At 39.8% G+C, this 14,981-nt stretch overlaps 2 protein-coding genes across 3 annotated transcripts in view; one reads left to right on the forward strand and one right to left on the reverse strand.

Moving 5' to 3' along the window:
* Positions 1 to 7,257: 7,257 nt before the first annotated feature.
* On the forward strand, positions 7,258 to 9,547 carry LOC102391491 (prolyl-tRNA synthetase associated domain-containing protein 1). Its single transcript, XM_006068879.3, has 2 exons — positions 7,258 to 7,452; positions 9,026 to 9,547. Exons 1-2 carry the CDS (start codon positions 7,369 to 7,371, stop codon positions 9,455 to 9,457), a joined length of 516 nt encoding a protein of 171 aa, XP_006068941.3. The 5' UTR covers positions 7,258 to 7,368; the 3' UTR covers positions 9,458 to 9,547.
* Positions 9,548 to 11,548: 2,001 nt separating this feature from the next.
* The window catches only part of CCDC88A (coiled-coil domain containing 88A), a 117,921-nt gene continuing 114,488 nt past the window's right edge, over positions 11,549 to 14,981 (reverse strand). For both annotated transcript variants that reach the window (XM_025261047.3, XM_025261046.3), the window contains one exon: positions 11,549 to 14,545. The gene's annotated coding sequence lies outside the window, so the exon portion shown is untranslated. The remainder of the gene's footprint in view (positions 14,546 to 14,981) is intronic.

The following is a 14,981-nucleotide window of genomic DNA, read 5'->3' on the forward strand; positions in this document are numbered from 1 at the left end:
ACACTACATCTCTGTAATATTTGTCCCCAAAACCCAAAACCGTACTACAATCATGGGGGAAACATCAGACAACCCAAATTAAAGAGCATTCTACAAAATATCTGAGCAGAATTCTTCAAAGTTGTCAAGGGCATGAAAAACAAAGAAAGACAAGGAAACTATGACAGATCTGAAGAATAAGGAAACGTAATGACTGAATACAATGTGGGGTCCTGTATAGAGTCCAGGAACACAAAAGCACACTAGTGGAAAAACTTGTGAAATCTAAATAAAATCTGTAGTTTAGTTAATTGTAATACCTCAGTGTTAATTTCTTAATTCTCACAAACATATCACAATATGTTAACATTAGAGGAAACTGAGTGAAGGACAGTCAGGAACTATCTACTATCTTTGAAAATTAAAATTTATTTGAAAAAACAATTTTGAAAATTTTTTGATTGTGACACTCAACTTGCAGGATCTTAGCTCCCAAACCACAGACCAAACCCAAGACCCCTGTAGTGAAAGCCCAGAGTCCCAACCACTGGATCACCAGGGAATTCTCTAAAAAGATTTCTTTATAAAGTTTCCCCATTTGTAAAATAATTCAGTCACCTGCATTTATCAGATGCTACCCTCTCCTGGGCTTCCTTGGTGGCTCAGTGGCAAAGAATCCGCCTGCCAATGCAGCAGACATGGGTTTGATCCCTGGGTTGGGAAGATTCCTTGGAGAAGGAAATGGCAACCCACTCCAGTATTCTTGCCTGGAAAATCCCATGAACAGAGGAGACTGGCGGGCTACACTCCATAGGGTCACAAAGAGTAGGACATGACTTAGCGACTAAACCCCTCTCCCAGCATCATGACATTTCATATTCAAGTTCTCTGACTAGACGTCTAGCTCAAGTTCATGATGATAATTTTGATTTAATGTCTGATGTTCTTTCTAATGTAAATTTGAGACTGTATTTGCTTTAAAAAGAAGGGACCATGCAAAGGATAGCATTTCTTTCCTATTTAATACAATGCTGACATGTATGTTTGATAAATAAATATGCATGAACTTGGGTCAGGATAGTTTCTAAACAGTGATATAAGGTTCTTTTACCAGAGACAGATTTAGCTCCATTTTATAATAAAAATCCTTGGTTGTAAGACTCGTTTGGAGCAGGATACCTGGTCATCACGCCACAGGTAGACTGTAATTAGGGCTTCCCTGGTGGTTCAGACAGTAAAGAATCTGCCTGCAAAGAAGAAGACCTGGGTTCAATCCCTGGATTGGGAAGATTCCCTGGAGAAGGGCATTGCAACCCATTCCAGTATTCTTGCCTGGAATCCTCATGAACAGAGGAGCCTGGCGAGCTACAGCCCATGGGGTTACCAAGAGTCAGACATGACTGAGTGACTAAGCACAGCACACAGCACGGAGTATAATTAAGAGAACATTAGTGTAGACCAGGAGAGATGATAGTAGTTTGGGTTAGAGTGATGGAAGTGGTTAGAGTAGAAGGATTTAAGAAACTGAATTGTGATGGATTGTCAGTGGGGTGGGGGGAGGGCTTCACACCTTGAATAACTGATGGATGGCAGTTCATTTCTAAAGAGATTTCCAGGTCAGAACAATTCCTTGTCTAGACAATGTGCTGGACAGCATTATCAATTTTGCTCTTTGTGTTTCTCTTTTGTAGCTGTCATGCAGACCTTATTCTTGGTTAATTGTTTCCTTACTTTTGTACATGACTCATATTTCTTTTTTTAAAAACCTTTATTTTGTATTGGGGTATAGCCGATTAACAAACAATGTCATGATAATTTCAGGCGAATGGTAAAGGGACTCAGACATACATATACATGTACCCATTCTCACCCAAACTCCCCTCTCATCTAGGCTGCCACACAACACTGAGCAGAGTTCCCTGTGCTATACAATAGGTCCTTGTTGGTTATCCATTTTAAACAGCAGTGTGTACATGTTCATTCCAAACTCCCTGACTGTCCCTGCTCTCCATCCTTCCCCCAGCAACCATAAGCTTGACTCAAGGTCTGTGAATCTGTTTCTGTTTTGTAAGTTCATTTGTATCCTTTCTTTTTAGATTCCACATATAATAGATGTCATGTGATATTTTTTCTTCTCTGACTCCACTCAGTATGACACTCGCTATGGAACAACAGACTGGTTCCAAACAGGTAAAGGAGTATGTCAAGGCTGTATACTGTCACCATGCTTATTTAACTTATATGCAGAGTACATCATGAGAAACACTGGGCTGGAAGAAGCACAAGCTGGAATCAAGATTGCAGGGAGAAATATCAATAACCTCAGATATGTAGATGACACCACCCTTATGGCAGAAAGTGAAGAAGAACTAAAGAGTCTCTTGATGAAAGTGAAAGAGGAGAGTGAAAAAGTTGGCTTAAAGCTCAACATTCAGAAAACTAAGATCATGGCATCTGGTCCCATTCAGTCAGTCAGTTCAGTTGCTCAGTCGTGTCCGACTCTTTGCAACCCCAAGAATCACAGCACGCCAGGCCTCCCTGTCCATCACCAACTCCCGGAGTTCACTCAGACTCAGGTCCATCAAGTCAGTGATGCCATCCAGCCATCTTATCCTCTGTCGTCCCCTTCTCCTCCTGCCCCCAATCCCTCCCAGCATTAGGGTCTTTTCCAAAGAGTCAACTCTTCGCATGAGGTGGCCAAAGTAGTGGAGTTTCAGCTTTAGCATCATTCCTTCCAAAGAAATCCCAGGGCTGATCTCCTTCAGAATGGACTGGTTGGATCTCCTTGCAGTCCAAGGGACTCTCAAGAGTCTTCTCCAACACCACAGTTCAAAAGCATCAATTCTTCAGTGCTCAGCCTTCTTCACAGTCCAACTCTCACATCCATACATGACCATAGGAAAAACCATAGCCTTGACTAGACGGATCTTTGTTGGCAAAGTAATGTCTCTGCTTTTGAAGATGCTATCTAGGTTGGTCATAACTTTCCTTTCAAGGAGTATGTGTCTTTTAATTTCATGGCTGCAGTCACCATCTGCAGTGATTTTGGAGCCCCAAAAAATAAAGTCTGACACTGTTTCCACTGTTTCCCCATCACTTCATGGGAAATAGATGGGGAAACAGTGGCTGACTTTATTTTTTGGGGCTCCAAAATCACTGCAGATGGTGACTGCAGCCATGAAATTAAAAGACGCTTACTCCTTGGAAGCAAAGTTATGACCAACCTAGATAGCATCTTCAAAAGCAGAGACATTACTTTGCCAACAAAGATCCGTCTAGTCAAGGCTATGGTTTTTCCTATGGTCATGTATGGATGTGAGAGTTGGACTGTGAAGAAGGCTGAGCACTGAAGAATTGATGCTTTTGAACTGTGGTGTTGGAGAAGACTCTTGAGAGTCCCTTGGACTGCAAGGAGATCCAACCAGTCCATTCTGAAGGAGATCAGCCCTGGGATTTCTTTGGAAGGAATGATGCTAAAGCTGAAACTCCAGTACTTTGGCCACCTGATGCGAAGAGCTGACTCATTTGAAAGGACCCCGATGCTGGGAAAGATTGAGGGCAGGAGGAGAAGGGGATGAAAGAGGATGAGATGGTTGGATGGCATCATCGACTCAATGGATATGGGTTTGGGTGGACTCCAGGAGTTGGTGATGGACAGGGAGGCCTGGCATGCTGCAGTTCATGGGGTCACAAAGAGTCAGACATGACTGAGCGACTGACCTGATATCCATCCATGTTGCTGCAATATGGCATTATTTCATTCTTTTTAACAGCTGAGTAATATTCCATTATATATATATACATCTTCTTTATCCATTTCTCCATCAATGGACATTTACATTGCTTCCATTTCTTGGGTACTGCAAACAGTGCCGCAATGAACATTGGGGTACATATATCTTTTTGGATCATGTTTTTCTCCAGATATATGCCCATGAGTGGGACTGCAGAGTCATATGGTAGCTCTGGTTTTAGTTTTTTAAGAAACCTCCATATTGTGCTCCATAGTGGCTGTACCAATTTACAGTCCCACCAACAGTGCTGGAAGCTTCTCTTCTGTTCACATCCCCTCTAGTATTTATTGATGATAGCCATTCTGGCTCGTGATTCACATTTCTTAGCTACAATTATTCTTAGATTTCAATTCTTCTTTCAATTCTTCTTTTTCCCCTTCTTTCAATGCTCAGGTCTCCATGATTGAATTTGGGTATTCTTGAAAGTCTTCAAATATTTAAGGACAATAATTTGGGATATGCCACATCTTCATATATGTGGTGGAGAAGGCAATGGCACCCTACTCCAGCACTCTTGCCTGGAAAATCCATGGACGGAGGAGCCTGGTAAGCTGCAGTCCATGGGGTCGCTAAGAGTCGGATACGACTGAGCGACTTCACTTTCCCTTTTAATTTTCATGCATTGGAGAAGGAAATGGCAACCCACTCCAGTGTTCTTGCCTGGAGAATCCCAGGGACGGCGGAGCCTGGTGGGCTGCCGTCTATGGGGTCGCACAGTCGGACACAACTGAAGCGACTTAGCAGCAGCAGCATATATGTGGTCCTTGGTATTCTGAGGCTTTCCATTTTTATTCTGAGAGAACATAGTGAAAAAAATAAGCCTCACCACACCAAAGTAAAATTTAAATGAATTAATGAGTTGAGTATTTCTAAGAAAATTAAAAAAATAGATTGCATATTCTATTGCTAGAGGTTAGCTTTCTATACTTAGATCAGAATAACAAAAAAAAAAAAAAACACATTTGGTTACACAAAAATAAGTAACATCTGTAGGTAAAACCAAACTAAAAAGTCCCCTCTTGTGAATTCCCTGGGCTTTCACTGCCAGATGGCCCAGTTTGATTCTTGGTTGGGGAACTATGATCCCTGAAAGGTACATGGTGGTGGTGGGGGGAAACCTCCTCTTTAATGGAAAAAGTATATATGATATTTGGAGTATATAGGAGAAATGAAAGACACACAACTTGATTATTTAAAGAGCTCACATAAACCAATGTGAAAGCCATTAACATTCACTCCATAGCTAAATGAGCCAAGACAGAAACAAAGCTAACTCACAAATGGGGAAATAAAATAACAAACATGGAAAAAATGTTCTGAGTGATTCCCTTCCCCTTATCTAAGTTTTCTAAATATTCTTTAATGTGGTACATTTCTTTTGCTGTTGATCTGAATTTAGGTGGCCACGAGCAGATGCCTGTTGGTTCCATAATCAAGGATCAAAGAACTGGATGGACTGTTTGAAGGAAGATATGGCATAATAATTTTAAGAGGTTGGTTAAACTGAGAACTTTTAAAATTGCACTGTCCAAGGCTAATTCTGAGTGAATTATGAAGTTGGCTCTGATTTTCTCTTTCACAGCTAACTCTGAGGCTGTCCTGTGGGGGAGGACTCAGATATAGTCCACCTTTGGTATCCAAGGGGGGTTAGTTCCAGGGATCCTCCACAGACACCAAGATTTGTAGTTGCTGAAGTTTCTTATATAAAATGGTGCAGTGTTTGCATATGACCTACACACATCCTCCTGTATACTTTAAATAATCTCTAAATAATACCTAATACATTGTAACTATGTAAACAGTTGCTAGTGTGTGGCAAATTCAAGTTTTGGCTTTTGGAACTTGTTGGTTGAATTCATGGATTCAGACCTGTGCATATGGCAAGACAACTGAACTTTGCAGTATCTTCTTAAGAGCATTCTTCTCCAGGCCTTCCATTTGCACCCCAGAGATGACCTAAATATATTCCTACTAGAGATAAATGTCCCTAGGAATAGCTACAGTTTAGCTCAGATTCTATTACTGAATTAGTATACGTGGCTTGTGCTGGGGTTCTAGCCCCAGCCAAGAACCGTTGTCCCAGTCAGGAAGGTTCTTCTGATCAGATTTGCACAGCTAATAATAAATCCTATGCTAAGACTGGAACAGCACAAGCTTTTGCAATGGCTAAAGAATGGAGAATCTTGTGTACAAATCAACCCAATTCAAGAGGAGACACTATTTATATAGGAGGGTCGAGATAGAAGGGAGGGAACTGGAAAGAGTGAGAGGAATTTTCATGACTTATCTGAGGAGTGTGGTTTGGACCTGGCACTGATATAACTCCTTTTTTGGTCTTTGTAACCCTTTTCTGGGTGTTGTCATGGCAACTGTCAACTATCATTGCACTTATGGGTGTATCATTTAGCATGCTATGGTATTACACTGACTATATAATGAGGCTCTAGGTCTACTGGAAGTTAAATCTTCAACCATCTAGTGCCTAATTGGATCTAACCAGTCCCTGCTTTTTGCTTTGCAGCTTCCTCCCAAAATTTCAGATAAGAGCACCTGGTTTCCATTCAAGAGAGGGGTAGGGGTATGATTCTGGGGCAACAGTTTTGGTAACAATTGGAAGCTTAATCTAAACTCATAAATGAAACTCTAGTGGAATTTCAGGCCTCATTCAAGGTGGGGAGTGAGGGTTTTGCAGGATAGTGGAAAACACCCCACCAAGAGGCAGGAAAAAAATGCCTCTGAAAAAGGTAGTCAAAAGGATAGAGATTCTGGCCCTTTCTCTCCTTGTTGGTCCACAACCTCAGGAAGTTCCCCAGGTGAAACCACTGCGCGCGCACACACACACACAGCCAGAGACCCCACCCCCCAGAAGGGCAAGGAAACAATGAAGAGGCAGGGCATTCTTCATTGGTAGGTGGCAGTTTTAATAATTAATAATCAAAGGAACTTATATTGGTGGTTTGTCTTGGGCATCCACTTGCCAGCATCTTAAGAATTTATATAGAGGCCTTAAGGGGCGAAGGGGGCCTCACTTACGTAAAGAGTCCAGAAGGTTTCAAAGACACATTACTCTCTCAAGGCTGCACCCTTCAAGTAGCACCTAGCTCAGAATAGTGGGTCGAATGTACATTCCATATCCCAGGCAGAAGGGATAAGGAGATTTTGCCTCAGTCTGCTTCCTGGGTAAACCCGAGACCACATTCAATGAATCACTCCCTCAACATTCCTTGAGTTGTTAGGTTTAAATCTATTTAAATGGAAGACATGCTGGATTTAGGAAACCTGCGGCGGGTATGGAGAGAGCTGTGAGAATGCAGGCGCCTCCCTCTTGTGGGACGCGGGTTAAGGACACTGCATGTCTGAGGAAGGATGTCCTTGCGGACTCGGGCGAACCTCAGGAACAAACGGTGGATATCGAGCGAACACGGTGCAATTCGAGCGAACACAGAGCAACCTCGCCTCCAGAAAACGCCGGCGCTGGATTTCCAGCACCGCCCCTGTCCCTCCAGGAACTTCCGCCTCGGCCTGCAGTGGGCGGTCCGCGGGAAGCCACGCCCAGTTCCTCGGCCCGCTCTCTCGCCACCGCCACGAGGACAGCATGGCAGGGGCTGAGTTGCGGGCGGCGCTGGAGCAGCGGCTCGCCGCCCTGGCCATCCGCACAGAGGTCGTGGAGCACCCGGAGGTGAGACGCTCCCGCTAGGACTACCCCGGGAGAGAGTGGGCTCTACTGCATTGTCTGCGAGGCGGAGCCGCTGAGACTAGACGTCCCGGGGCGGGTGGGGGTGGGGGGGGGGGTGGTGGTGGTCACTGTACCACGAAAGAAAGTCCGTTCCTAAGGCATTTCCCGGAATCCAGAGTAGAGAGGGATCTGAATGCACCATCGAGTGCATCTCCACTTGGGACTCTGCTGTTATTATGAAAAAACCTGTTTTCCTTTTGGAGCTTTTTTTTTTTTTTTTTTTTAAATTTTGGGAACTAGTGCAACATATTTGGAGAAGGCAATGGCACCCCACTCCAGTACTCTTGCCTGGAAAACCGCATGGATGAGGAGCCTGGTAGGCTGCAGTCCATGGGGTCGCTAAGAGTCGGATACGACTGAGCGACTTCACTTTCCCTTTTAATTTTCATGCATTGGAGAAGGAAATAGCAACCCACTCCAGTGTTCTTGCCTGGAGAATCCCAGGGACGGGGGAGCCTGGTGGGCTGCTGTCCATGGGGTCGCACAGAGTCGGACACGACTGAACTGACTTAGCAGTAGCAGTGCAACATATTGAGAACTTCTGCATCTCAGACTGGCCTGGGTATGTAAGTTGCCAAGCAGTAAAACGTTTCTGCAGTGGCTATGAAGCATGCGGGACACCAAGGTTAAGAGTTTGGTATCTTTTAACGATTCAGTTGATTGATGGAGATTTTTTTTGTTTTTTTCAAGTATCTCACGTAGCCAGTATATAACTTGAGTGTTGGGAAGACACAGTTTTTGCCTAACTTTTGAGTAACAGCTCCTGATAACTAGCTAGATAACGGTGATAATCTTCAAAGGGTAGAGAAATTCATCAAAACGATTATTTTCTTTGACCCTTTTGCCTCCCTTATGGTCGATACTCTCTCCCTTTTTACTGTGCGTATTGCCAGCTTTTCTGATGTTCTTTTTATATTAGTTCAGGCTCTCATTCCCTGCCCTCACTCCCTCTCTAGTTATAGAGTGGAGGTTGTACTTAGGTCTGGATGGAATGCCAAGGAATAGGAGTCTGGGCTGCTATAAACCCCTCCCCCCCACCCCTTTTTATTGGAGTACAGTTGATTTACAGTGTTGTGAGGGCTGCTATAAACTCGACTAAAAGTCTAAAGAAAAAACAAAAAGAGCATTTTAGATATGTGAAGGTTTAGCCAGCATATTGGAATGGCGAATTGGCCCAAGAGAAACTACTTGAGGTCCGAGATGAGATATAATTATTTGATAATAGGCTGGGAATCGGAGAAGGCAATGGCACCCCACTCTAGAACTCTTGCCTGGAGAATCCCAGGGACGGGGGAGCCTGGTGGGCTGCTGTCTATGGGGTCGCACAGAGTCAGACACGACTGAAACGACTTAGCAGCAGTAGCAGCAGGCTGGGAATGGGTTGCTACCAGTAATATCCAGGACACGGAGTACTCCCTAACCTCGCTGTTTAGACCCAGCAAACAATGTATATATAACTGTATGTTTGCAGTGTACATTCATGTTATTTTTAAACTTCTCATGTGGTATTTTACAGGTGTTTACAGTTGAAGAAATGATGCCTCATATCCAGCATTTGAAAGGAGCACACAGTAAGAACTTATTTCTTAAGGACAAAAAGAAAAAAGGCTATTGGCTGGTGACAGTTCTTCATGATAGACAAATTAATTTAAATGATCTCGCCAAGCAGTTAGGTGTTGGGAGTGGAAACCTGCGGTTTGCTGATGAAGCAGCCATGCTAGAAAAACTGAAAGTTGGCCAAGGTTGTGCCACCCCATTGGCACTCTTCTGTGATGATGGAGACGTGAAGTTTGTTCTGGATTCTGCCTTTTTGGAAGGTGGACATGAAAAGGTGTACTTTCATCCAATGACCAATGCTGCAACCATGGGATTGAGCCCTGAAGACTTTCTCACATTTGTGAAGAACACAGGACATGATCCCATAATATTAAACTTTGATAAAAACTAATTGGGCTAAAGTTCAGAGTATTTATTTCTGAAAGCTGTTTTTCTTACTTGTATTATAAAAAGCATTAAAAGTGGGAAGATATATCCAGCACTCGGTTTGGTGACTACCTGAACTATTTGAGAAAGACTATCTTATCTTAAAGTTCCTTTTTTTTAATATATTGAGGTAGCTTTAGTCAGGCCAGAGGTTCCACCCTCCCCATCCCCATGACTACTGCTTATTAGAAGAATGCCTTCATTAATATCAGGAATTCCCTGGTTGCCTTGTGGTTAGGGATCCAGGCTTTCACTGGCTGGCCCAGGTTCAGTGCCTGGTTACAGGAACTGAGATTCCCACACGCAGCAGGGTGGCCAAAAAAGAAGAAATTAACATCAAAACTAAGATTATTTATCTAAGATTAACTGTCTTATATCTTATTATACTTGAAAAAAAGCAAGTTGCAAAAACAGCATATGTAAAATTATACATGTGATAGTGTACATACAGGAGAAAAAATAAAAAATAATACAGGAAGACATTAAATCGTAAATAGTAGTTATCTCGAGGGAATGAGGATTAAGGAATAAGAATTTCCCAGCAGTATAATTAAACAAGGGGGCAAGGGAAAACCTTTCTGTTACTGAGTGTTTGTTTTTAAACCAATGCTTTTCCCCAGTGAAAAAATAAGCTAATTTTTTAAATAAAATTCTATCTTTAGAATATCTTAATCTAGAAAACCCCTCAAAGTAGGGATAGAAAATATGCCATAATCATTACACTAATGAAATTACATTTTAACTCCGGAGCAGAACATACAGAGGCCATTAAGAAGGATTTGTTTAGTCTTTGTTCAGAGGTTAGAAATTTGAACATGCTTGAACAAGTTTCTTCTGTCCTTTAGGCTATATTAAATTCACTCCTTTTTCAACTATGCATCTAAAAAGTGTAAGATAAATTTTATACACATATAAACAAAAATGTGTAAGAACCCAGGATTAGGTATTGTCAGTTGCCATATAGAAGCTAGTTCAAAAACAGTGAGGAAAATTAATATACTTTTTCACCTCTCTTAAACTCAAATTTAAGACCCTAATTGAGGGTCTGAGTAGGCTACAAAATAGCCTAGAGGACTTAGGAAAATTCTCATTTCCTCTAGTACAATCAGATATTTGAGAGATAAATGTTTCTTCCTAAGGCTGAACACGCAGTAATTGCTTCTGGTAGAGAAATTATATTTAATTTGTACCAATTTGCATTACTGAAAGGCAAAGGTAAAAACTTGGCATTTTTCAATATATGTGGTTAGAGACTACAAGTCTACTGATGGCACAATTTTTATAAAATATAGATGAGTGAGTGAGTAAGTTAGATGAGTTAGTAAGAAATATCTTCCATCAATGAAAACATTCTGAGATGCTACACTGGTTTTTGCCTACTCGGTATTATATCTCTAAGAAAGAGGAAATTTAAGTTGCTTTGAATATAAAATGAAGGTTTACTGAATAGAATCAAAGACACTGAGGACCTCAGGACACTGGTCTAACTGTCCTCCCCACCTTAGAGTGAAAATAGGCCCAGAAAGACTGACCTGCCCAATGACACAAGTCATCTCTTAACATTATGCCTCCCAAAGTCTATGTGAAAATGAAAAGAGACTGATGTGTACAATCTATTATTGTAATGACACTTCTGGGATTGACAAAACTAATAGACTCTTCTCTCTCTCCCAAAACCTCTAATACTCATCCCAAAGCGATTAGAACAGAGGTAAACAAGATTATGTCTGAAAACTGGTTTTCTAGGGCAAAGAGAAAGGAAAGAATAATACTTGGTTAAATTATATGTTATGATTGCTAACCACTTGTTATAAAAATCATCTCATACCAGTTTGACAAGTGAATGTTAAACCAACTTAATTTTTTTAGGAGAAATAAAAGTTTAAAATGAAAAATGTTTTTGAAAAAAGATCAGCCAAATGATGGTGTCTTTTTTGTTATGAACCTGATTTTTTGTTATCAATTGTGGCTTTAATATAGCCAAATAATAAACATTTTGCCATTTAACTCCAGATTTCTCAGTAGCGTTATTTTAAAGGAAATGTTACAGCTCTTGTATTATTTGATTTGGTATTTAATAACAGTTATAAGTACAATGGCAAACACTGAAAGAGAGAACCCTTAGAAAAGAAAGACAATTTAAAATCAGGTTTTGTTAAAGGGTGTTATAAGTGCAACTTTATCCATAAGCATTCCTTTTAAGGCATTTTCACTGTTGTCCAAATATCTCAACTTGTACATCAAGGTTTATATTATAAAATGGGCTCCGTCTGTATTATTCATTCAAGGCTTAAAGAAAAAAACGTATCTCAGGACTAAGAGTAGCAGGAAAAAAAAACACAAAACTTCACTTTTCTCATAAAAAGTAACTTAAAGTACAAAAGTTATTTAGCATACATTATTACTTCTCATTGTAATTCCAGATTTGGTACAATATCTTTTTCACTTCCTGACATAAACTGTTAAGACAGTACAGGCTGTAATACTTCATTTGTGAGGTGGTTTCAATTCTGTAATATGCACAGTGATTTTTAAATAGGCTCTTACCATGCCTTGCATGAAAGGTGCTACATACAAACCTGTTTCGTGAACTCTTTGGTAACCACCAGTTCAAAAACTTGGACCGAACATTTCCACATTGCCAGATCTGAAGCACTTTATCGGAGCTCTGGGCCGAAGCTATTACCCTGTATATAAATTCTTTAGTTTCCAAGGGGGATTAGAACCAGATAATTAAAATCATGTCAGGCGCCAGTCAGGAAAGTGGCCCCAGTTATTGTACTTTCTAGTTGGCTACATGGTTTTGTTTGGCAGAAGTAGTTTAAGGAAAAAGCATGACTTCCTACTAAGTTTGCTTCTGATGCTATCTTTTGGAAATGGTAAAATACTCATGTGGTTATCTAGTCCTTTCTTGAAATGGTATGAAAAAGGTGATGAATGTGATTTGAGAATATGCCTACTTTTTGCAGTCTCAAGTGTTCTCTTGGTTGTCTTGCTGCATTTTCTGAGTCAGCCCTTTACAGGCCACCCTTAAGCATTTTCTAACTGAAGCAATAATGTGTTGCTTCAGTCAGCAGGGTCTCTGTTTTAGGATATTAGTGTCCTGGAGAGATCAAGCTGTGGTGTCACACACCCTCACTGGACTACCTCCTACTCATTAAATTTCAACTTGAAGCAAATGTCCTGGGATGTGTCCTAGTTGTGCAAATTAGATGCTAGTTAATATAAATCTAAGTTACACACTTATTGTATTTAGCTAAAACATAATTTCTATATTTACTCTCAATTTATCCACCTAAAAATGAATTTACAGTTTTTACATGCAGACATCTCTAGACTGCCACGATGCCCATTATCAATCTGATACTTGAATACAGGAAATCATGATGGAGACATGTTTCACAGTCTAGAGAATAGGTTTTAAATATGTCTGTTGTGCAATATTTGTATCTTAGTAAGAATCCTTTGTATTTATATTTACATAGCACCTTTCATCCAAGAATTTAAAAGTGATTTAACTTTACAGCATTATTTGGTGGCAAAACCTAACTTCCATTTCAGTTTCTTTTCAACTATACATGCCGTATTTCTTTTCATTAATGGTCTTTCTGAAAGTAGACTATGAACACAACACTGTTACTGGCCTACCAAAAAGAGGGGAAAAAAAGAGAAGGGCATGAGGAAGGAGGGGGAGAGGGAGACACATTTCTCATGGCTACTAGGTTAGTGATGAAACACACAGTTCATAAACCACACACTATGGAATTATTCCAAAAAGATTTTTAGAGCTGGTAGTGAGAGCCTAAGAAGTACATTGTTAAAATTAAAAAATCAGTATCTTTCTCATTTCAGACCTTTAAGATTATTCATATATTTTTGTTAAATAATGAATTTGCATTAATATGTATCAATGCAATTTTTGATTTCATAAGAAAATAAAACTGTGATAGAAAATTGGAACTACAAAAAAATTGATGTTTCCCTGGGTTAACTAAATTTACTTTTTTGTGCTTCTTTCAAATGTAAAACAAATGCATACAAATATTTCAAAAGTACTGATAACAGTTACCAACTTTAATGTCGTCTTATAAAGGACAAAACCAAAAATTCGTATTAATAAGTCATAACCTTAATAATAAATGAGTTCCTGGCAAAATGAGGATCGTAGTAAATTATTTACATTATTTTTGCCATAAGAAAACTTCTTAAGCAACAGTCAGCTCTCAAGTTAAAAAAAACGTACATACATAACCCAACACTAAAGAAGGGAAATGAGTTCAAACACAATAGCTTTATCTTGGGAATGTCTTTTTCTAGAAAACCACCTTACTAAAAAAAACGTTTCAGAAAAACACATTCTAATTACCTTGGATCCATGTGTGAATGAATTACTTAGTGTTCCTTAGCAGGGAATATGGAAATATTAATATCACTGTAAATTTTTTTATAACTCCTATCATGGATTTTTCAGTTATTTCATAAACTGAGTTTCTTTTGCAGTGCATCAAAATAATCGGCTTAAAAATAAGAGAATACCAACACATGCAGTCTGCTAACCAAATAAGGCTCTGACATGCCTAAACAATGTTCTCTGTATCTTGATATATAGTACATTCCACAGCATACTACAGCATTTAATTTAGGTTTACACAACTAAATATAAATGGCTAGACTTAGGCTAATACTTAGCAGAAGCATTAAGCAAACATGGATAAATTCATAAACAAATGATGAAAGAAGTATATTGTTCTTGGAGTACTTCTTGAACCCTTAAAACACTTGGTCCTTAGCGAGAGAACATGCTTTATTCAGTAGATCTTAACAGTACAATGTACATAATAAGTCATAAAAACCTTCTAAAAATTTTGGCAGTTGACTCCAGTAGTGCTCCTTGATTCAAGGAAGGAATGAAGGTTTGTATTTCTTTCCTGCTCTAGTCACGAAGGATTGTTAAGTCTCCTTAAAGGTTTTAAAAAATGATTCCTATAGTTGGGTGTCTTGTTACTTCAGAAATAAAGGCTTCATACTGAGAAACTGAAGGACACTTTTCTCTCTGTATTTAGTTGGAAAGTAGAAAGAAAGAAAATATAAGAAAAGTTTGAAGATAAGAGATATAAAATACAGAGCAACCACTAAAAGAACAGCATGCACCAGGTACTTTTACAGGGATAAGAGTGACAGAAGAGTCAGAGAATTTGTCTAAGCAGCTCTTCATAGAAAAGACATTTAATTTATTCTCAGTTACCAAGAACATTGCACAGAAGTTATATTCCTACCAGAAAGATTTTAAACTGAAAAAGTAATTTCTAAAACATTATTCATTAGTAAAATCAAATTTAAATTGAGGGGAAAAAATATTTTTAAAGATTGTTTTCCTGCACTAAAGGGCTTCCCGGGTAGCTCGAATGGTAAAGAATCTGCCTGCAATGCGGGAGACCCAGGTTTGATCCTGTGTTGGGATGATCCCCTGGAGAAGGGCAAGGCAACCC

Source organism: Bubalus bubalis, chromosome 12 (genome assembly GCF_019923935.1).
Source record: "Bubalus bubalis isolate 160015118507 breed Murrah chromosome 12, NDDB_SH_1, whole genome shotgun sequence".
Lineage (NCBI taxonomy): Eukaryota > Metazoa > Chordata > Mammalia > Artiodactyla > Bovidae > Bubalus > Bubalus bubalis.